General features: G+C 39.7%; 1 protein-coding gene across 2 annotated transcripts in view; it reads right to left on the bottom strand.

Annotated features, from left to right (window-relative positions):
- NOXA1 (NADPH oxidase activator 1) overlaps window positions 1–23,172 on the bottom strand; it is a 546,660-nt gene that overhangs the window by 186,273 nt on the left and 337,215 nt on the right. For both annotated transcript variants that reach the window (XM_044058837.1, XM_044058838.1), the window contains exon 5: window positions 12,732–12,839. In XM_044058837.1, coding sequence (XP_043914772.1) covers window positions 12,732–12,839 — 108 coding nt within the window. The remainder of the gene's footprint in view (window positions 1–12,731; window positions 12,840–23,172) is intronic.

Raw genomic sequence — 23,172 nt, 5'->3', positions numbered from 1 at the left:
TAAAATCACATGTTAGTTGCTAACCAGTAAGCAATCCAGTACAATTGAAACCATCAGAAACAAGTAAATAAACCATTACGAATCTTTACCCATTCAAATAATTCAACCTAAGAACTGAATTAATCAATACTAAATCATTCAACCCTGGAACATTTGTAGCTTCAAGCCTTAAATGCCATTATAATTCTCTTTTATTTAAATGTCCACCCATTACAACACCCCTTGTGTCCCCTAATACTTGGTCAATAAACATGAATTTCAAATTATGGTTGGTAAGCATTTGAATATTCCTCTGTAAACCGTTAGTATTTTTCTTATTTTTTTATATCTGCAAGATGTTCGTATATTCTTGTTTTCAATTTCCTACTATTTTTTCCTACATAAAACGCAGGACACTGACGACATAATGCTAAATGTATAACTTGTGCTGATGGACAAGTAAAATAATTTTTTATTTTATATGTTTTACTTCTAACTTCAAACTTGAATGTTTTCTTTACGTAAGGGCACTGGGTACAGTGACCCCATTTACATATACCTTCTCTTTTATTAGTTGACTTCTTATTCTTTTTGCTTTATAATGCACCAACAGATCTTTAAAGGAGCTGTCTCTCCTGAACACAGTTGTCTTTCACCCATTCTCAAATACAAGGAGCTATCCGTTCTGAATATATTCCAGTTTCTTACAAGACACTCGCCTATTGCTTTACTATCAGTAGTAAATGTAGTTATACATAATCTATTCTCATTGCATCTATTTTTAATACTGTTATTATCATTTGCTATTCGCTGACTACCACAATTTAATATAAAGACATAAAACCCATTTTATCTTTTAATGTATACTTCACTTCTGATATTCTGTATAAATTCAAGGGGGTAACCCCGCTTCAAAAACATATCAGACAATGTTTCCATTTCAGTTAAAAAAAGTATTTTCTTCTGACACCATCCAGGCCAAATGGACCGCCTGTCCCTTGACCACTGTTTCTTTCTGAAATATAGGGTGCCAACTTTGAAAATAAAGATACATATTAGAAAAAGTATTTTTCCTATATATGTTCGAGACATATCTTCCATTCAACGTATCTTTAGTTAGCTGAATATCTAAATACGTAATTATGTCAGAATTATAATTCCAACTAAATTTCAAAAACTCACAAGTGTTATTAATATGTTCTAAAAATTGTGCACGTTTTTCTTCAGTATCAGACCACAAAATAAATAACTCATCTAAAAAAACAGGTATGAAAACACCAACAGTGTTTAAATTCACTGTTCAAGACAATTTTTCTTCCCAATAAGCCATCACAAGATTTGAGAAACTTGGGGCGCAAGCTGCGTCCATCACCACTCCTATGATTTGCTTAAAGAACTACTTATTTTACAATACTTTACAGTCAACTTACTTTTGTTCATAAAATCCTTTACCAACCAGAAAAAAAAACTTAACTGCAAAACCTACTTCACCCGTACAATAGTAATAGAACTCTTCGCTCCAGTAACAAATTCCTTCCTGAAGTAACTAAAGTAACACAGCAGGAGAATCACTCTTCTCTAACAGCATTTCTAAAACATGGAACTCACTACCAACCAATATATCTTCCATCTCTTCACTAACTCAGTTTAAGAAAGCACTAAGAACTCACCTCCATACTACCTGGCTATGTTCCTGTACTTGCCCAGGCTAGTTCCAACTTTCTTATATTGCAATCTGTACTCACCACTTTGAGCATTTACTACCCAAAAATTGCTGCATTTACTGCAGTGACCTATGACTTCTACATTGTAAATTTTCTTATACTGCTTAACAATGTTTTTGACTGATTTATGTGCATGTACATCTCTTTTGAGAGTTATATTTGTTTTTTTTCAAATTATGTATTATCGATGTATGTTTTCTAAATCAACTTGCATACCGTGATACACTACTGAGCTCAATTTGTGTCAATTGTTATGTTATTTGTGGAGCTTTTCTCCCCAGTCGTCCACTAAAAAAGGACCTGTGTCCAGTGGACTTTCCCAGTTATCAAATGTAAAATAATAATAAAAAATAATAAAAAATGTACATTTATTTTTCAGTACAAGTTCCATTAATGTTGTTACTATATTAATCTTGTCATTGTCTAATATATTTAATTTATATAATTTTCATTAAAACAAACAAGTCCTTCATCTGTTGATATCATTGAAAACAGGTTATTAACATCTATAGTAAGAAAGATACCATTTGGGCAAAATGTAAAATGACTGCTTTTAGTAAGAAAATCCCAAGAGTTTCTAAATAACTGTGACTCTTTCCATATTATTTTTGAGCAGGTGGTCCAAAGGTTTTGCTATAAAATATGTTTTTGACCTGGTACCATCCACTATAGGTCTTAAAGAAGGATTGTCCATGTCCTTATGAATTTTAGAAGAAGTAAGAACAGCTCTTTGGAAAAGAAAGTCAGGGAACATAGAAAGGTCAGACAAGGTCACAGCAGATATGATCAGATTGTTAGGTGAGTTAGGGGAGAAATGGCTCAAAAGGATGTTCATAGCAGTATGGAAAGATAAGTATATCCCCAGATGACTAGATAACAAGCATACTACTGCCAGTGTCCAAGAACAAAGAGGACATTCACAACTGTGGGCACCAGAGAGGTATCAAACTCCTGTCACATTGTGTGAAAGTTCTGGGAAGGTTGACTGATAAATACTCAAGAGTATTAGAAAGTAATATGGAGGATGAGCAGTTTGTATTCAGATCAGGATGCAGCATAACTGACCCAATGTTTGCAGTGAGACAGATAGCTCAGAAGAAGGTAGAGATGAGGAAAAAGTTCAACTGGATATTCCTAGACTTGAAGAAAGCATGTGACAAGGTCCCAAGAGAGCTAAATTGGGCAGTTCTGCAGTGGTTTGAAGTCCCAGAAACATTGGTAGAATTAGTGCAGGGTATGTACAAGGACTATCACATAAGTACAAACAATGTTTGGACTCATAGCAGGGTTCCCAGTCGGAGTGGGTGTGCATCGCGGTTCAGCTCTGAGCCCACTGCTGCTCATACTGGTGATGGACAACATTAGCAAACAGGTCAGCGGGGAGAGATCAACAGAGCTTCTGTATGTAGATGAAGTGACATTACATGCAGGGTCTGAAGAAGAACTTCAGCAGATGATAGGGGAATTGAATGCAAAAGTTAGGGCACATACGAGGAAACTAAGTACAGACACGGCAGTTGCAAATGAAAGACAACTGAGGAATTCAGAAGAAGCTGAGAATTGAGATAGAAGGGGAAATAGTGTAACAGGTTAGCATTTTCAGGTATCTGGGAGAGGTGGTTTAGGTTTTTGGAAGTCTGAATGAGGAGGTCAAAGCTAGAATCAGAGGGGGTACAGCCAACTGGTTCAGAGTCTCAGGGGTAGTGTATGCTAGAAGAATGCCACAGAAGTTAAAAGGTAAGCTGTACAAAACAGTGGTGTGACCAGTACTACTGTATTGTACAAAAACCTGGGAAGTGAAGGTAGAGCAGTTGAGGAAGCTAGATGTGATGAAGATAGAGTGCCTGAGATGGGTGGTAGGATGCACATTGTGGGACAGATGAAGAAATGAAGACATCAGAGCAGAAGCCCAAGTAGCTCCAACTGCAGAGAAGGTCAAAAAGAACAGATTACAGTGGTTCAAGCATATGTGCAGAAAAGCAGAAGAAAATCTGGTGAAGATTTGGGACAGGCAGGAAGAAGTCAAGTGTAACTGAGGGCATCCAGGAAAGAGATGGGTGGATTGTGTGAGAGAAGACCTGTGACAGTCAGGCATGACCATCGAAGAATGTAGGAGAGTGGCAATGAATCCAGAGAGATGGAAACGGTTGACAAGACATCCTGACCCTATGTGGGAAAAACAATGGGACAAAGAATTAGAAAAAGAGGTTGATGATGATTGTGAGGATAAATTGGGAAACTGCAGTAAATAAAGCTCTCTCAAAACAATACAACCCAAAAGACACTTCCCATTTCCAACCAGTTTATATCTTACCCACTCTAGGAAAAATCTTTGAAAAGATGGTTTACACTCCTCTGTCACAATACATCTGACAATATCAACTGTTCTCCCTTAAACAACAAAGTTTCTGGCCAGGACACAGCACTACGACTGCACTGTGGGCCCCAATAGACAATATACTGTGTAATACACCCAATGCCAAACCCACAAAGGACTCTATTTGTAAAGTTTATTAAAGTCTTCCATCTCAGCAACCATTCCATCACACTTAACAAATGAACAGAAATAGGCATAGGTACAGATGGTCTTCCATGGTTCAAAATCTTCCTGTTAAACAGGCACTTTGAATTCAGAATAGGAACCTCCCACTTGAATAAATTACCTTTACTCTCAGGTTTTCACCAAGGTTCAGTTTTTGCCCCTCTGTCTTTTTCCATCTTTATTAACACTCTCTCTTATGATCTTTCTCTCTCTCTCTCTTAATTTTTCTCCTCTACAGTAATGACATGGTTCGTTAACAACCACTCAGACATTCTCTCAGTTAGTCTGACCTGCATCCTCACCAGGAATGGCTACTGAAGCACAAATTAATAATTATTAGTCCCTCCGAAATCAATACAACACAATGCTGTGCAGCAGATATCAAAACCTATCCCAAACCCCAAAAGAACTTTGAACTGCAGATCTAATGAGGGTTGTCGCCATTCTGGGTTTGGGTCTGAACCCAAAATGACAAGTCTTAAGTAAGCCACAGGTTAATGTGAATACACAGCTATGCACGTACCACCTTCTTAATCACCTTTGTAATAAACATACGTTTTGAAACAAGGAAATAATTTACTGCCTGCATTCAATGATCGCTTCTTCAGAGTCGAGGTGACTGAAGTTTCTTATAATATTGTTGAAAAATCCCCAGTTCTCAATGAGGAACACATTTTCAGAGAGTAACTAGATCTAGTACGTTTAGAGCTAATTAGAATGAGGCTGATGGTCAAAAGCCGGAGAGACAAAAAGCATTCAAAGAAACAAACTGGCATTCAATGCAAATAAGGGGAAACTAAGGTTAGAGCCTGAGCTGGTTGGATCAGATTCATGATTTAAGAGACATAAATAAAAAAATGGTGTGACAAAATAAGCCTTCAAATTGATTTACATAAGGCTCTGTGCTTTCAGTTACTCCAAGAGCCATGAATCTCATTAATATAGACATTTCGGGATGAAGGTGACATCCATCTTACAGAGACAGGGTACATTTTGAAAAAGGCATCTATAGTATTTAGTTGTTTGTTTATTTATTTATTGACATTTGTTAACCGGGTTAGTCCAACTGGGTTTGGGGCCCATTTTCAGTTGAGACCCGAGGAGAAAAGCTCCATTAATAGACAGTTATAGAAATATCAGTACAAATGATTTTATTTTGTACATACACACATGAGAGACAATAGACAAAAAGGCAAAGGCAAGAATATGAACATAGTAAAATGCATGCGTCAGGTAATATACACATTATTATTTTACATAGCAAATAAAAATTCACTAAAAAATAGTTTTGTTCATTTGATTAAAGCATTTAGCACTTGCCATCTTACATGGAGATGTGGGAGTGAGATGAGAGAGAAATCAATTATTACTTTATAGAGGGTGAGATTGAGCTTATGTTGGATCTTGGCAGGGGCAAGGCTTGGAGTTGAGCAGATAATGCTTTAGTTCATTTTTAAAGTGTAATGAGTGGGGGATGGAATGTATGTCTAAAGGGAGTTTGTTCCAAACAAGGGCAACAGAATGTTTATATAGTAGTTTGCCCACAGTTTTATTGGGATGGTATATTTCAAGTAGCTGCTGGTTAGATGTACGGAGGGTTCGAGATGGTGTATAGGTAGAGATAAAGGATGACAGAGATGGGCAGGATGAAGGTTTGTAATGAATGTGATGCAGCATTTGAAATTAAGATAGTTGGAGTTGTTGGGGCAGCTCGATCCACTGCAAAGAGTTTAGAGCAATGCAGTGATGAGCCTTGAATGGACTGTGATAAATTTTGCAATTTTGTGGTAAGTTTGTTGGAGTTTATTCAGGGTTGTGGTTTGAAAGTTGGTGAGTACTGGGGCGGCATATAGGAGGGAGTACAGGAGGAATGCGTGTGCTAGTGAGAGTCTGGCATTGGGGGTTTGAAATTTCTTCTTAAGATAAAGTAATGCCAGTTTCTGGTGTGTTTTTTTTATACATTGGAGTATGTGCAGATTGAATTTGAGTTCATCATCAATGATGACCCCAAGGAGTTTTGTGTGGGTATTGGGTTGTATAATTGTGTTGTTAGAAGATTTGATAGCAAAGGTAGACTTATAGTTAATAAGAGATCGGGGGGAGAAGTAGTAGGAGTTTGGTCTTTTTGGGGTTAAAATAAGTAGATTATCAGACAGCCATTTTTCGGTGGAAAGAAAGGCTTGTTGGGTTAGGGTATGGAGTTTGGAGATATTATTTGAGATAGAGATGAGTGTAGAGTTGTCAGCATATTGGATGAGAGAGGATTGATTGCAAGACGTAAAGAGATCATTGGTGAAGACATTGAATAGGCGGGGACATAAGATGGAACCTTGGGGTACTCCAGTTGGGACAGGAAGGAAAGGTGAAAAGGATGAGAGCCATTTGACGGATTGCTGTCTGCAGGATAGGTAGCTACTGAACCAAGCTAGGGAGGAAGAAGATAGGTTAAGTTTAGCAAGTTTAGATAGCAACAGAGTATGAGAGACTGTATCAAAAGCTTTGGAAAGGTCAAGGAAAAGACAGGATATAAGTTTGTTTTTGTCTAGGGCTTCGGCAATGGTATGGGTAAAGGATAGGAGGGCAGTGGTTGTGCTGTGGTTGGGATGGAAGCCATGCTGAGTGGAAGTGAGAAGGTTATGCTGGAGGAGGTGGTTAAGAAGCTGGGAGTGAATGCACTTTTCAAATATCTTTGAGAGGGGGGATAGAATGGCAATGGATTGATAGTTGCCAGGCTCAGTGGAGTTCCCACCTTTGTGCAGAGGAATAGTGAAGAAGGATTTCCACAGAGTAGGCACGGTGGATTCTTGAATAGATCTATTGATTAGTATGGATAAGGGATAGGCAATAGATTCAGCGGCAAGTTTGAGGAAGGTAGGAGGTAAAGACTGTCAGTAGAGGGAGAGCAGGGTTTGAGCTTAAGAAGAAGAGATTTATGTAAGAAGTAGGAACAGGGTGAAAGGAGAAGGTAGTTTGGTTTGTAGGGTTGGGAGGAGTAGATATGGTGGTAGTGCTAGCAATTCAGGGTATGAGTTTTTGGATGGTCACTAAGGGAATCTGGTAGAGTGGTGGGGTTGTGGGAGTGGTGAAGGGAGTTGGTTAGAATCCAGTCAATTGTGGAGCTGGAGGAAGAGTTTTTGTGGAAGTGAGTGGGGGATGAGTTCAGTTGGTGGAAACCATGTAGGCTGATACTAAGGTCAGGAGAGTCAGTTGTAATTTTGGATCAGTCTATGCTGACATCTCCTAAGATAAGGGTTTCGTAGGGTATAGTGTCAGAAAACCAGGATAGAATGTTCTCTAGGATAGGCAGATTGTTTCCAGGAGGGAGATAGATGGAGGCAACAGCAAATTTCTTATGAGGATTAAGGTGGCAGTTTAAGATGAGAAGTTCAGCTGGGTGGAAGTCAGGAATAGGAGAGGGGAAAGGTGAGAGGTTTAGGGTATTGGAGTAGAGGAAGGCTACTCCACCCCCTTTTTTGGGACTCTATCAGAGCAAAAGATATTATAGCCAGGAGGGAGAATTTCATTGTTTGTGATATGTGGTTTGAGCCATATTTCAGATAAGGAGAGAATGTGAAGAGTGGAATGAGCTATCCAGGTATGTAGCTCAGTGATTTGGTTAGGCTTTGAATGTTTAGTGACAATATAATTAGATGTTTAGATTGGGATGAATTTTGTGCCGAGGGTGGGAATGGTGAGATGTCTGTAGTGAGGGGAGGGGAGGGCTGGAATTGAGGGATGTATGGATGTGGGAAGAGGGAGTGGGACCTAGGTTGGGGTGGATGTCACCAGAGCAGAGTATATTTTGTGTAAGAAGGGAGGGAGTAGTGATGGGTATGTGTGCTTTTTGTAGCTTTGGTTTAGATTTATGGGTAGGTCTAAGGATTTGATGTATATAGAGTTTATGGAGACATATAGTGGAGAAATTAAATAGATTTGAAGAGATAATAAATGAAGTTGTTTGAGAGGTATTATTTATGTGGGTGGTAGGAGAGCATGTACGTGGGTTGGAAAGGAGGGAGTGATATGTGGTTAAAGCAGAGAGAGAGAGGTAGAGGAACAGAGAAGAAATGGAATATGTTTCATACTGTAGTGTGTGCAGAGTGGTAGTAAAGTGAGCTGAAAAACATCAAAGGTTGGGATGTGATGTAGGGAAGAGTGATAGCCAATATGATGGGAGGGTTTTTTTGGTAGAAAGTGAATGGTTAGTGGATGATGGGGCAGGAAGGGCAGACAGAGGTAGCTATAAAGGAAATTGTAATGGGGTGGGTGGGAATGAGAGTAGGGTAGGGGAGTGAAGTGAGCTCGAGCGTAGCGAGGGCGAACGGATTGTGGCTACACCTGGGAAGAGAAGCCTCAGGAAACAATCAGAAAAGCAGATAGGTTTGTCAGAAATGTAAGCAGGAGAGGCAGGCAGGGGGTGTCAGTAAAAGCTCAGAGACCAAATTACTACAATTAGGTCTGCAAAAGTGGGAAGCAAAGGTATACAAGTATAGGAACTGGAGACAGCCAGGGAGGTGAGGTAGGAAAAGCACCAGAGTAGGGTCTATAGCGAGAAAGAGGAGGGGTTCCACAAAAGGGAAGAGTGCTTACCAAAGAACAGAAAGTAGTTCAAGGGAGGTAAGAAGAGTAGGAGAGCAGGAATAGATAGGGAAAACAGCAGGGAGCAGTCTGCAGATGTATATCAGAGTAGTCACCCCAGAAGCAACCTTAAAGTACAGGTTATGGTTCAAAAGTTATATTTTTGCTAGTGAACAAAAGAAATCACTTACTTCATATGTACAGTAGTAACTCTGAGTGGTGGTACTACTTACAAAAGGTGTCACGTTTGTTCTCATAAGGGGTGTTTTGGCAGGCAATGTCTAGGACACAACTGTCAAGTATGGTTTTCTCTGTTTTTTTTCCTTAGAGAAATGGGCACATTAGCACTTATATGTTCTTCTAAATAAATCTGACATTACACCCTTGTCAATGGAGCTCAGTGGAAATAGCAATGATGCCATATGGACACTAAGATGGCACCAAGGAAAGTCGATAGTTGGCTCCCGCCTTATAGTGTAAGGGAAATCCATGAAAACTTCCAGGTTACGTAAAACTCATGCAAAAAGGAGGTGGGATGAAGAAAAGAATGGAGAGAAAAAGAGGAAAGAGTTCAATAGTTGCACCTCTACCAATGTAGTTGATGTTAAATGTCATACACCACATCATCACCTACTAATACAACACTGGTAATAGGTCTGATAAGTATGGTTAGTTACACCTTAAGATTTACAAAAGGCTTGAGAACCATCTAAGAAACTACTATGACAGATAATAAACAAACGTGTCAGCTAAAGGACTGAAAAACACAAAGTATCCCTGAGCCAATTAAAGAAAGATCCAAGCTATAAAACAGACATGCCTTAGCTTGACAGATGGTGCAGAGCAATACTAGAAACTGGTACTAGTTGAAGAGTAGGGGAAATCCTGAATCATGTGCGAGACAAAGAAAAAGGTGAATGCATGCCAGCAGCTCATTATCAAATGCGGAGGAAAATATACCTCAGTAATGTAAAAGAAGCCATGGACATTTGTATGAGCATGTGAACATTTCAATAAGTATCTGTTTGGTGAAGAGTTATGTGCTGATCATAAATAAAGCATTCAAGAAACCAAACTCTAAACCCCCCTTTACAACAGAGAGATGGTCCTTATGAATATGGACTGCAGAATGAAGTTCAGCACTGTAGTACTGAAGGATAAAACCCAGACTACGGCTAAAGTGATAAACTACTATTGACAAGCAGTCCTGCTGCTGGAGCTGCCAAGACTGGTTCACTCTGGCGGAGTGAAGGGAGACAATCTGTTCCATGCCATAGCTGACACCAAAAGAGGAGAAGGTGTTGTAGTCAGAAGGCCAAATTATGCACATGCAAATAGCCTGTCAGCACAGTCACTGCATTATAACTCATGCACAGAATGATGCCTAACTCCTTAGGGCATAATTTTGGGCTCCACAGGCATCAGGATGCAGATGTGCATTGGGGTTTAGGGTTAAGCACAACACTGATAATTGCTTGCATGACAGCCTCTTGGGTTCAGGTCTAGCCAGCCTGCAGGGATGACAGTTGGTATGCAACAGGGAAAAGAGATGCACACAAAGGAGGGGGAGAAAGCTTTAGACCTGGACTCCTGGTTACATTACTAAATGGTTGGTTTTCCATACTGCTTTTCCACACTGCATTGAATTACTGTTTTTTGTGCTTACAAATGTGATTAAGATGTTAATGATGATGAAGATGATGCAGCTGCAATGAAAATGATGTGGTGAAAACGGTGGTGATGAAGATGTGATGATGAAGAAGATAATATCAATGAAGGTGCAATAAAGATGACAGAATAATTATGAAGGTGATGAACAGTGATGCTGCAATAAAGATAATGATGATGATGTGGATGATGTGATAATGATGAAAACGAAGGCAAAAGAAGACGATGTGATGAAGATTGCAATGAAGATGACAAATATGACAATGGGAAGATGACACTGAGGAAGATGCAATGAGGGCAAATGTACAATGAAAATGAAGATGAAAATGACAAGGAAGATGATGCAGATGAAGAGGCTATGACAATGAAAATGAAGATGCAATGAATATGAAGCACTGGAGATGGAATGAAGATATGATGAAGAAGAAGATGAAGATGCATGCATAATAGATGGACTAGAAAACACCTTCATCTTAACTGTCTTCATCAGCATCATCACATACAGCCAGTGCATATTCATCACATCTTCATCATTGTCATTACCCTCTTTATCACATCTTCATGATAAACATTGTCATCATCATCCTCACTTTCATCACCTTCATTGCCATCTTCATAATCATCTTCATTGCATCTTCATTACACATCACTTAATCGCCAAATTTTCAGCTTTAGCATGATCACATCAACTTCACTATCTTCATCATCTTCACTGGTGTCATTTTCATCACACTATCTTCATCATGTATCATCTTCATTGCTATTTTTATATCCTCAGCTTTATGACATTCATCTTCTTCACTGTATCTTTGTCATCTTCACTGTACCTCCATCTTAATTATAATCAATCTTCATCACTTCACCATCTTTCTTGCATCCTCATCTTCATCACCATATTCACCATCATCATCAGTGTATCTTCATTATCATCACATCTTCATTAGCACTGTCATCATTATCCTCATGATCATCTTCATTAAAACTCCATTGTAATCATCATCATCTTCAGCGTTGTATTTATAATCAGCTTCATATTCATTGCATCTGCATTTTCATCATTGTTGCATCTGCTTTGTCCTTTTCATTATAATCTTCATTAGCATCTATATTGGCAATTTCATTGCATCTTTATCATCAGTATTATCTTCACCATCATCTTCATCCTCATCACATTGTTACAGTTATCTTCATCATCATTGCATCTTCATCATTTTCAGATTTCTCCTGTTTGTTTCATCATCTTCATCACATATTCACATCATCTTGGTCTTCACAGGTGCACAAATTGAGCACACAGTAAAGTTCTTTACCATATGACTATCACTGAGATGATTCACATGCCACAAGTTTTTTCCTGAAAGTGAACATCCATAGCAAATAATTATTTTTTTTTATTCTAGTTTGCTTTTGATATATTTTAATTTGAATATAACTGCAATTAGTTATTTACCGATTTATTGCCTGGTTAAGTGACTGAGTGTTGTATATTCTGTCACGTATGTGTTGAAATCTACTGGCGACTACATCATCTGAAGACAAGATCAAATGGCACAGATTGGGAAGACATTGGTTCAGCATACATTAAGTAGAAATAGAAGGTTATTAAATCTAATATTTATAATCTCAATGAGCTAGTTTAGTTTCAGAAAACCCACTTTACTTGATGAGAGCATAATTACAGTAAACATAAATGATAAAGACAAGCGTTGCGCATGATCATTAAAGTAACCAGCATTACCATCCCACCTTTAGCCTACATCCTTTTTTGTCTTCTAGAAATGTATCATTCATTTCTGTCACAGCAGGAATTCTGCACACCACCCAAAGCAGCTATGTTTCTTCCCTGTTCCCCATTATTACTGCTACGGACTCTAAGTTTGTGCCATTTGGTATCCTGGCACACAACTTCTCAGTCCTTGGTAGGAAAGATACACAACCATGGAACAAGCCCTCTCTCATGGTCTCAGGCTGCTGCTACCATCCATACTCCTTTCAGAAAACTGTCTCCACAAGTTGTTCTCCTTTAGGAAAAGGGGGGGGGGCACAGATGGATACTAAGTACTTCTACATCCCAGCTGGTCCTCTGATCCTCCAAGTCTATTCCGAAGTGGAGCTCCTGGCAAAGAAATCCAACTGCTAAGTCATCTGATATTTACACTGTTTTATAGGGATAATAAAGATAGCTGAAAAAAATAAATTGTACACCACATATAAAAATGTCAAATTATAAACTATGTTACCCAGGATTTGCCAAGAAAATCCATCTGTTTCAATTGCTCCACTTCCTGTTTACGTGGTCGGAAAACCCTGCCCTCAGGAAGTTGCAATGGTTCCAAAAGAATGTGGTTCTGGAAAGAAAGAAGATACTTAAAACAGTGTTTCAAAAGAGTTTCTGTGTATACAGAACACGAGCCACAATACACTCCTTTACTGTTCACGAACAAGGCAGATTTTGCGTAAGTTATATGCAAGTCGGTAAAGCAGCAAACTAAGCAGACACAGCAGCATCACAGAAATATCTACAAATGGGCTGCACTGTTCTATTCAAGGTCTGCTAACAGGGGAGAAGCTACTTCTCCGCTGTTACATTGCAGTCAATGATGGTATGCAAAAATATTAGCACCTCAGTCGCACACAATCTCCCAAGATACTTAATGGCACAGGCAAATATATATGACACCACAGACATATTTACATGAAAATGGAAACCACCAATAGATATTCACAGTAATATCAAGGCATAGTCATGCATACTGACACATAATACATGCACCTCAGAGCAACAGTAGAGCAGTACTTAATACCACTGTCCCAATACCCAGCAGCTACAAATTTACACATAGATGCGCACACACAGATATGTATACTCATATGTACTCTGTGGTGTGTGTGTGTGTGTGTGTGTGTGTGTGTGTGTGTGTCTGTGTGTGAGTGTATGTATGTGTGTGTGTGTGTGTATATATATATATATATATATATATATGTGTGTGTGTGTGTGTGTGTGTGTATGTGTGTGTGTATGTGTGCCATAACATCTACAGTGTGGTACTACACTGCTATATGCCGTCCAGCAGTTACTGATACCTCTCAATTTTACACCATACCACACCTCCCACTTATATTTATGTCAATGCACAGCCTGCTCCTGCTATGTTCCCCTTAAATGCACTGCAGTGAGCCTAGCACCAAACTGTTGCTGATTTGGACACAGACCATGTCCATGCTGTACAATCACAGCTGAGGCCTGCTCCTTGCCCCAGATCAACTTTGCTATTGTAGTAGTGGGTGGCCAAGTTACCTGTGCTGTGCTAAACAGAGTGCTATTGTCCCTAGCAGTGGTGCTGGTGTTCTTTGCTATGTATGGGTCAGAACGTGCTCATGATTTGCATCCCACAGTGGGGTTGCCTTCTGCTGTGGTATATGTTCCCATTCTTTTTTGTGGGTCACAGCATGCTAATATACTGCATCCCACAGTGGTGCTGCCTTCTGCCGTGGTATATGTTCCTATTCTTTTTTGTGGGTCACAGCCTGCTGATATACTGCACCCTGCAGTGTTGCTGCCTTCGGCCGTGATATATGTTCCACTGGTTATTTGTGGGGACAGAGCCTGCTGATATACTGCACCCCACAGTGGTGCTGCCTATTGCTGTGGTATATGTTCCAGTGGTTATTTGTGGGGACAGAGCCTGCTGATATACTGCACCCCATAGTGGTGCTGCCTTCAGCCATGGTATATGTTCCCACTGTCATTAGTGGGTCACACCCTGCTGATATACTGCACATCACAGTGGTGCTGCCATCGGCCGTGGTATATGTTCCCATTATTTGTCGGGACACAGCCTGCTGATATACTGCAACCCACAGTGGTGCTGCTTTCGGCCTTGGTATATGTTTCCATTGTTATTTGTGGGGACACAGCCTGCTGATATACTCCCCCCCACAGTGGTGCTGTCTTCAGCCAGGGTATATGTTCCCATTGTCATTTGTGGGTTACAGCCTGCTGATATAATGCACCCCACAGTGGTGCTGCCTTCTGCTGTGGTATATGTTCCCATTTTTATTTGTGGGGTCAAACCCTGCTGATATACTGCACCCCACAGTGGTGCTGACTTGTGCTATGGTATATGTTCCCATTATTTTTCAGGATAGAGCCTGTTGATATACTGCACCCCACAGTGGTGCTGTCTTCTGCAGTATGTGTTCCCATTGTCATTTGTGGGACACAGCCTGCTGATATGCTGCACCCCACAGTGGTGCTGTCTTCAGCTGTGGTATATGTTCCTATTGTCATTTGTGGGTTAAAGCCTGGTGGTATACTGCATCCCACAGTGGGGCTGCCTTTGGCCTTGGTATATATTCCCTTTGTCATTTGTGGGGACCAGCCTGCTGATATACTGCACCCCACAGTGGTGCTGCCTTCTGCCGTGGTTTATATTCCCGTTGTGATTTGTGGATCACAGCCTGCTGATATAATGCACCCCACAGTGGTGCTGCCTTCTGCTGTGGTTTATGTTCCCATTGTTATTTGTGAAGACACAGCCTGTTGATATACTGCACCCCACACTGGTGCTGCCTACTGCTGTGGTATATGTTCCTGTTATTTGTGGGGACAGAGCCTGCTGATATACTGCACCCCACAGTGGTGCTGCCTTCTGCCGTGGTATATGTTCCCGTTATTTGTGGAGACACAGCCTGCTGATATACTGCACCTCACACTGGTGCTGCCTACTGCTGTGGTATATGTTCCTGTTATTTGTGGGGACAGAGCCTGCTGATATACTGCACCCCACAGTGGTGCTGCCTTCTGCCATGGTACATGTTCTCGTTGTTATTTGTGGAGACACAGCCTGCTGATATACTGCACCCCACAATGGTGCTGCCTTCTGCAGTGGTATAAGTTCCTATTGTCATTTGTGGAGACAGAGCCTGCTGATATACTGCACCCCACAGTGGTGCTGCCTACTGCTGTGGTATATGTTCCTGTTATCTGTGGGGACAGAGCCTGCTGATATACTGCATGACTCTCCATCACTTCTTATAACCACTACTGCAGCATCATTGCTCAGACAAAAGGGAAATAACTTATCTTCTCAACAATCAGGCATTGCCTTTCTCTCTCTCTCTCTTTTTCTTGACAGCTTTGAAATAGGAAAGCTACATTTTTGAATCGCCTTTGTTAGATATGTCAGACTGACACACGAGTTTGAGATGAAGCTCTGATTCACTCTCTTCTCTGACCACTAACAGTGCACCTGTAGACTATCATATAGCCAGGTATATGTCATATATGCCAAAGCTTACCCTTTTTAAAATAATTGATTTATTTTGTGCATCAAACTGTGCCTACAGTCATGTTGCATATTTTGTATAGTTTATGGTTATATATTTGTACATTTCTTTATTTCAGAATACTTGGCTGGCTATTTTTTTTCATAAACCTGTTCTGTCTGGGGTTGAGGGAGCTATTTTTGTGAGGGATGTGGGCTACATTCTAGAAGCTAGCAGGCTACATTCCAAAACTCCTTGCTTCATTCCCTCTCCATGTATACAGATTTCTGAGAACCGTTCCATTTGTGTTTCCCTTTCACACAACACTTAGAACATCACTTTTGAGAAGGTTAAGTTGTAGTGTAATCTTTGCATAATTATAACATCCATGATCAGTCTTCATTGCTCATAATACCTAGAGTTTCTGGCAGTAAACATTCTTGTACGGTCTGCATGCATAAATCATAGCTCTCAACTGTCCAGATTTTCGCAGAATGTCAAGATTTTTGCCTCATACTTTTGGCCTGTTCTTCATAGAATTTGTGTTTTTTCTGGCAAATCAATAAGGACTGAAGTCACTATATAATGATAGACATTTGAGTTTTAGAATTTATATCCTTCAGAAAATCTTTGCAATAACACAAATCCCTTTATTCTAGCAACTTTCTAAGTGTATAAGACCAATGTTTAAAATTTGTGGCCATTTTTCGGCCTTTGTCCCCCCCACTATTTTTTACTTTGTGTAGATTTCTTGTGCTAAGAGGTTGAGAGGTATGCATACATTACTGCAGAAAAACATTCATATGTACAGAGCTTTGCCTTGAGAAATTAAGCTCGAGTCTGTCTGCCTGCCTTCATGGTCCTTTGGGTGAATGTCAATTACTTTAACACATATTTAAAAGATGAGGTAAGGAAACACACACAAACAAAATATCCAGATTTCTTCAGTTCAGCAAACAGTTAAAATGACCAAACAATATGAATATGATTTGTGGAAGTTTATCTTTGTTTAAATATTTCTATACTATAAATTAGAGCCAATAAAAGTGTAGCAATATTCAGTTTTGTGTTTAGGAACATACAATTTTATAACATTAGTATGTAAGAACAGAATGCTGACGAAAACATGTTCTGGAAATACCTATATTGATAAATTATTCACCAGCAATCTTGAGCTAACAAAATAACTCTGAGATGTTCACTGAAAAACTACATTAAAATATGTATAGTATGACCAGGACTGCATGTTGCTGTTCAGTGAAGCATAGTGCAGCTTGCTGGGGTGGGCTGTAGTGTGATACATACTTTTCAACTGTAGAGATTTTTGCAGACTGCCCAGAATTTTGCCTCATACTTTTGGTCTGTTTCTCTTAAATTATGTTTTTCTGGCAAATCATTGAGGGTTGAAGTCAGAAAGTAATGACAGACATTTGAGTTTCAAACTTCATGCCCTTCAGAAAATTCATGCTAATGCAAAACTCTATCAACATTCTAAGTTTGCAAGAACAATATTTAAAAAGCGTCCTGATTTTCCAGCGTTTGTCCCTTCATTATTTATACCTCTGTCCAGATTTCTTGCTCTAAGAGATTGAGAGGTATGGTGTGGTATGGAATGACATGATATGCTATGCCACAGCACAGTTATATGGGACAGTTTACTGTGGTGTGGCATGATATGCTATGCTACAGTACAGTAATATGGGACAGTTTACCGTGAAGTGGCACGATATGCTATTCTATAGTACAGTAATATGGACAGTTTACTCTGGTGTGGTTTGATATGCTATGCTATATTTCAGTAATATTTTATTAATTCATTTATTTATTTAACATTTGTTTACCAGAAAAATCCGGCTTGGAACAAAGCCAATTTTCAGCAGAGATCCAGGGAGAAATGCTCCAGACACATGTCTTTGTAACGTGGGAGGTAACCAGAGTATCCAGAAACAACCCACACGAACGCAGGGAGGACATGCAGACTCCACACAGAAGGCACTCCAGCTGGGAATCGAACCACAGAACCTGTTGCTGTGAGGTGATAACGCTACTGTTGCGCCACTGCACCGTCAATATAGTACAGTAATATTTGGTAGTTTACTGTGGTATGGAGTGATATGATATGCTACCCTACAGTAATATGGTACTGTTTACTGCGTTGTGGTATAATATTATATAGTGTTTTACAGTACAGTAATATGGGACAGTTTACTGTGGTATGGCATAATATGATATGCTACAGTAGAGTAATATTGGACAGTTTACTGTAGTGTGGTATAATATGGTATACTAGAGTGCAGTAATATGTGACAGTTTGCTGTGGTATGTTGTGATATGCTATGTTACAGTACAGTAACAAGGGACAGTTTACTACGGCATGGCACGATATGCTATGTTACAGTACAGTATTATGGGACAGTTTACTGTGGTGTGGTATGATATGGTATGCTACAGTACAGTAATGTGGGAAAGTTTACTGTGGTATGGCATGATATAGTATGGTACAGTACAGTAATATGGGACAATTTACTGTGATGTGGTATGATACGGTGTGCTACAATACGGTCATATGGGACAATTTACTATGGTATGGCATTATATGCTATGCTACAGTACAGTAATATGGACAGTTTATTGTGTATGGACAGTTTGCTGTAGTATAGCATGATATGCTATACTACTGTAGAGTAATATAGGGCAGTTTAGTGTGGTTGGGTATCATATAGTATGCGACAGTACAGTAATATTGATAGTTTACTGTGGTGTATGATATGCTATGTTACAATACAGTATTATGAGTAAGTTTACTATGTGGTATGATATGATATGCTATACAACAGTATAGTAATATGGGACAGTTTTCTGTGGTGTAGTATGATGAATGCTACAGTACAGTAATGCGGGGCAGTTTGCTGTGGTATGGTACGCTACAGTAATAAGGTACTGGTTACTATGGTGTGGTATAATATGATATGGCATGTTACAATACAGTAAGTAATGTGGGACAGTTTACTGTGGTATGGCATGATACAGTATGTTACAGTAAAGTAATATGGGACAGTTTACTGTAATATGTTATGATATGGGATGTTACAGTACAGTAGTATTGGACAACTTACTGTGGTATGACGTGATATACTATGTTACAGTACAGTATTATGGGACAGGTTACAGTACAGTATCATGGGACAGTTTTTTGTGGCGTGGTATGATATGGTATGATACAATACAGTAATGTGGGAAAGTTTACTGTGGTATGGCATGATATGGTATGCTACAGTACAATAATATGGTACTGTTTACTGTGGTGTGGTATAGTATGATATGGTGTGTTATAGTACAGTATAGTAATATGGGACAGTTTACTGTGGTATGACATGATGTGCTATGCTACAGTACGATAATATTGGGCAGTTTACTGTGGCGTGGTATGATATGCTATGCTACAGTACAGTAATATGGACAGTTTACTGTGGTGTGGTATGATATGCTATACTACAGTACAGTAAAATGGACAGTTTACTATGGTGTGATTTGACATGCTATGCTACAATATGGTATTATGGGACAGTTTACTGTCATGTAGGTCATAGGTTCATAGTAGGTACTAGGCTATTGGCCCTAGGTCCTATATAAGCCTAGCCAAAAAGGTAACCTGGCTTTTGCCACCCAAGAAAATTATTTTCTTGTGCCCCTGTTGAGTAGAGCCACAAAAGAGATCCCCAGGGTGAATTTCCTATTTCCCATCCAATCTTCAAGACTTTTCTTGAAGAGTGCTAATGAGGAGCTTTGTATGATATAGATAGGTAGCTTGTTCCAGAGTATGGGGAGTCTCTGGGACAGGAATCTATCCCTCCAGCATGTTCTGTTTATTGTGGTGACAAGGTTTAGGTCCCTAGAGTGTGTAGCCCGGAGGGATTGGGATTTCTTTAAGCTTTGTATGTTAGGCAGAGATCGCCTCTGAGTAGGTGATATGCAACAGAGTAAAGCTGGAGTTTTCTGAGACGGTCTGCGTAGGGCATCTGTTTGAGGCCGGTAATCCTCTTTGTGATGTATTTCTGTGGCCTTTCCAGTTGTTTTAGATGTCTTGTGAGGTACATACCAAAAGGGAGGTTGTACTCTATAATGGGTCTAATGAGTGATGAGTAGAGGAACAATGACCTCTTTTTTTCTGGATGAGAAACCTTTTGTGATGAGGTGTGCCACATAGAAGAATTTCCTGACTACTGTGGCAATGTGATTATCAAAGGAGAGACTACTGTTCACCTGTGTCACAAGGTCTCATCATACTTTCAGTATTAAGTAGACTACCGCCTATGTGGTAGTTCATGGGTAAAGAGTTTTTACCAAAGGGGATGACAATGCACTTTTTGGCATTGAGCTTGAGGCCATGGCTTTGACACCAGGCATCTGTCTCAGTGAGGCCCTTTTGTAGGACGTCCACATCATTACGAGTTTCGATTATGGCTCCTAATTTGCAGTCATCTGTGAACTTCATTAGCCAAAGACCTTCTGTGTTAGCCTGTACTTCAGAGAAGTAGATACCAAACAGGAGAGGACCCAGGACTGAACCCTGTGTTACTCCACTTGTCACTGGTCTGAAGTCGGATTTGGAGTCTGCTACTTTCACAGTCTGGGTTCTGTCAGTGAGCCAGTTAGCAACCCATCTTGTGACATAGGGATTTATACTTAGTTTAGTGAGTTTATCTATAATTCTAGAGTGGAGGATGGTGTCGAAAGCCTTGGCAAGATCAAGATAGGCTGTGTGAACCACCTTACCCTCGTCTACAGCTTTGGTGACTGCTTCAAAGAAGTCTAACAGGTTTAAAAGACATGATCTGCCTTTTACAAACCCGAACTGGGTGGGGTCCAGAGTTTGTAGATTACCCGTGTCTTTGTTTATAACTTCCATGATGATCGTTCCATGGTCTTGCAGACCAGGCTCATCAGGCTAATGGGGCGGTAGTTCCCGGGGTCTGTGGTGGCTCCCCCTTTGTGAAGTAGGATAACCGTCACTGTGTGCCATTCAGTGGGCATAAAGCCTGAGGTGAGGCTATGATTGAACATGATACTTAGTTGGGGTGCCAGTTCATTTTGTATGATCTGTTATGCTACATTACAGTAACATGGACAGTTTGCTGTGGTGTGGTGTGAAATATATGCTATGTACAGAACAGTACATTAGTATGGGACAGTTTTCTGTGGTGTGGTATGATATATATGCTATGCTACAGAACAGTACATCTAAATGGGACAGTTTACTGTTGTGTAGTATGATATGGTTTAGTACAGTACAGTAATGTGGGACAGTTTACTGTGACAGAGTGATATGGTATGCTACAGTACAGTAATATGGTACTATTTACTGTGGTGTTTTATAGTATGATATGGTGTGTTACAGTACAGTACAGTAATAGTGGACAGTTTACTGTGGTATGGGATGATATGGTATGCTACAATACATTTATATGGGACAGTTTACTCTGGTGTGGTGTGATATGCTATGCTACTGTACAGTAACATGCGGCAGTTTAATGTGGTATGGCATGATATGCTATGTTACAGTACAGTAACAAGGGACAGTTTACTATGGCATGGCACAATATGCTATGTTACAGTACAGTATTATGGGACAGTTTACTGTGGTGTGGTATGATATGGTATGCTACAGTACAGTAATGTGGGAAAGTTTACTGTGGTATGGCATGATATAGTATGGTACAGTACAGTAATATGGGACAATTTACTGTGATGTGGTATGATACGGTGTGCTACAATACGGTCATATGGGACAATTTACTATGGTATGGCATTATATGCTATGCTACAGTACAGTAATATGGACAGTTTATTGTGCATGGACAGTTTGCTGTAGTATAGCATGATATGCTATACTACTGTAGAGTAATATAGGGCAGTTTAGTGTGGTTGGGTATCATATAGTATGCGACAGTACAGTAATATTGATAGTTTACTGTGGTGTATGATATGCTATGTTACAATACAGTATTATGAGTAAGTTTACTATGTGGTATGATATGATATGCTATACAACAGTATAGTAATATGGGACAGTTTTCTGTGGTGTGGTATGATGAATGCTACAGTACAGTAATGCGGGGCAGTTTGCTGTGGTATGGTACGCTACAGTAATAAGGTACTGGTTACTATGGTGTGGTATAATATGATATGGCATGTTACAATACAGTAAGTAATGTGGGACAGTTTACTGTGGTATGGCATGATACAGTATGTTACAGTAAAGTAATATGGGACAGTTTACTGTAATATGTTATGATATGGGATGTTACAGTACAGTAGTATTGTTGGACAACTTACTGTGGTATGACGTGATATACTATGTTACAGTACAGTATTATGGGACAGGTTACAGTACAGTATCATGGGACAGTTTTTTGTGGCGTGGTATGATATGGTATGATACAATACAGTAATGTGGGAAAGTTTACTGTGGTATGGCATGATATGGTATGCTACAGTACAATAATATGGTACTGTTTACTGTGGTGTGGTATAGTATGATATGGTGTGTTATAGTACAGTATAGTAATATGGGACAGTTTACTGTGGTATGACATGATGTGCTATGCTACAGTACGATAATATTGGGCAGTTTACTGTGGCGTGGTATGATATGCTATGCTACAGTACAGTAATATGGACAGTTTACTGTGGTGTGGTATGATATGCTATACTACAGTACAGTAAAATGGACAGTTTACTATGGTGTGATTTGACATGCTATGCTACAATATGGTATTATGGGACAGTTTACTGTCATGTAGGTCATAGGTTCATAGTAGGTACTAGGCTATTGGCCCTAGGTCCTATACAAGCCTAGCCAAAAAGGTAACCTGGCTTTTGCCACCCAAGAAAATTATTTTCTTGTGCCCCTGTTGAGTAGAGCCACAAAAGAGATCCCCAGGGTGAATTTCCTATTTCCCATCCAATCTTCAAGACTTTTCTTGAAGAGTGCTAATGAGGAGCTTTGTATGATATAGATAGGTAGCTTGTTCCAGAGTATGGGAAGTCTCTGGGACAGGAATCTATCCCTCCAGCATGTTCTGTTTATTGTGGTGACAAGGTTTAGGTCCCTAGAGTGTGTAGCCCGGAGGGATTGGGATTTCTTTAAGCTTTGTATGTTAGGCAGAGATCGCCTCTGAGTAGGTGATATGCAACAGAGTAAAGCTGGAGTTTTCTGAGACGGTCTGCGTAGGGCATCTGTTTGAGGCCGGTAATCCTCTTTGTGATGTATTTCTGTGGCCTTTCCAGTTGTTTTAGATGTCTTGTGAGGTACATACCAAAAGGGAGGTTGTACTCTATAATGGGTCTAATGAGTGATGAGTAGAGGAACAATGACCTCTTTTTTTCTGGATGAGAAACCTTTTGTGATGA

This window comes from Protopterus annectens, chromosome 16.part0 (assembly GCF_019279795.1).
Source record: "Protopterus annectens isolate FY-2018-M chromosome 16.part0, PAN1.0, whole genome shotgun sequence".
NCBI lineage: Eukaryota > Metazoa > Chordata > Ceratodontiformes > Protopteridae > Protopterus > Protopterus annectens.
The sequence above is the reverse complement of the archived record's forward strand: the minus strand, read 5'-3'. Positions and strand labels throughout refer to the sequence as shown.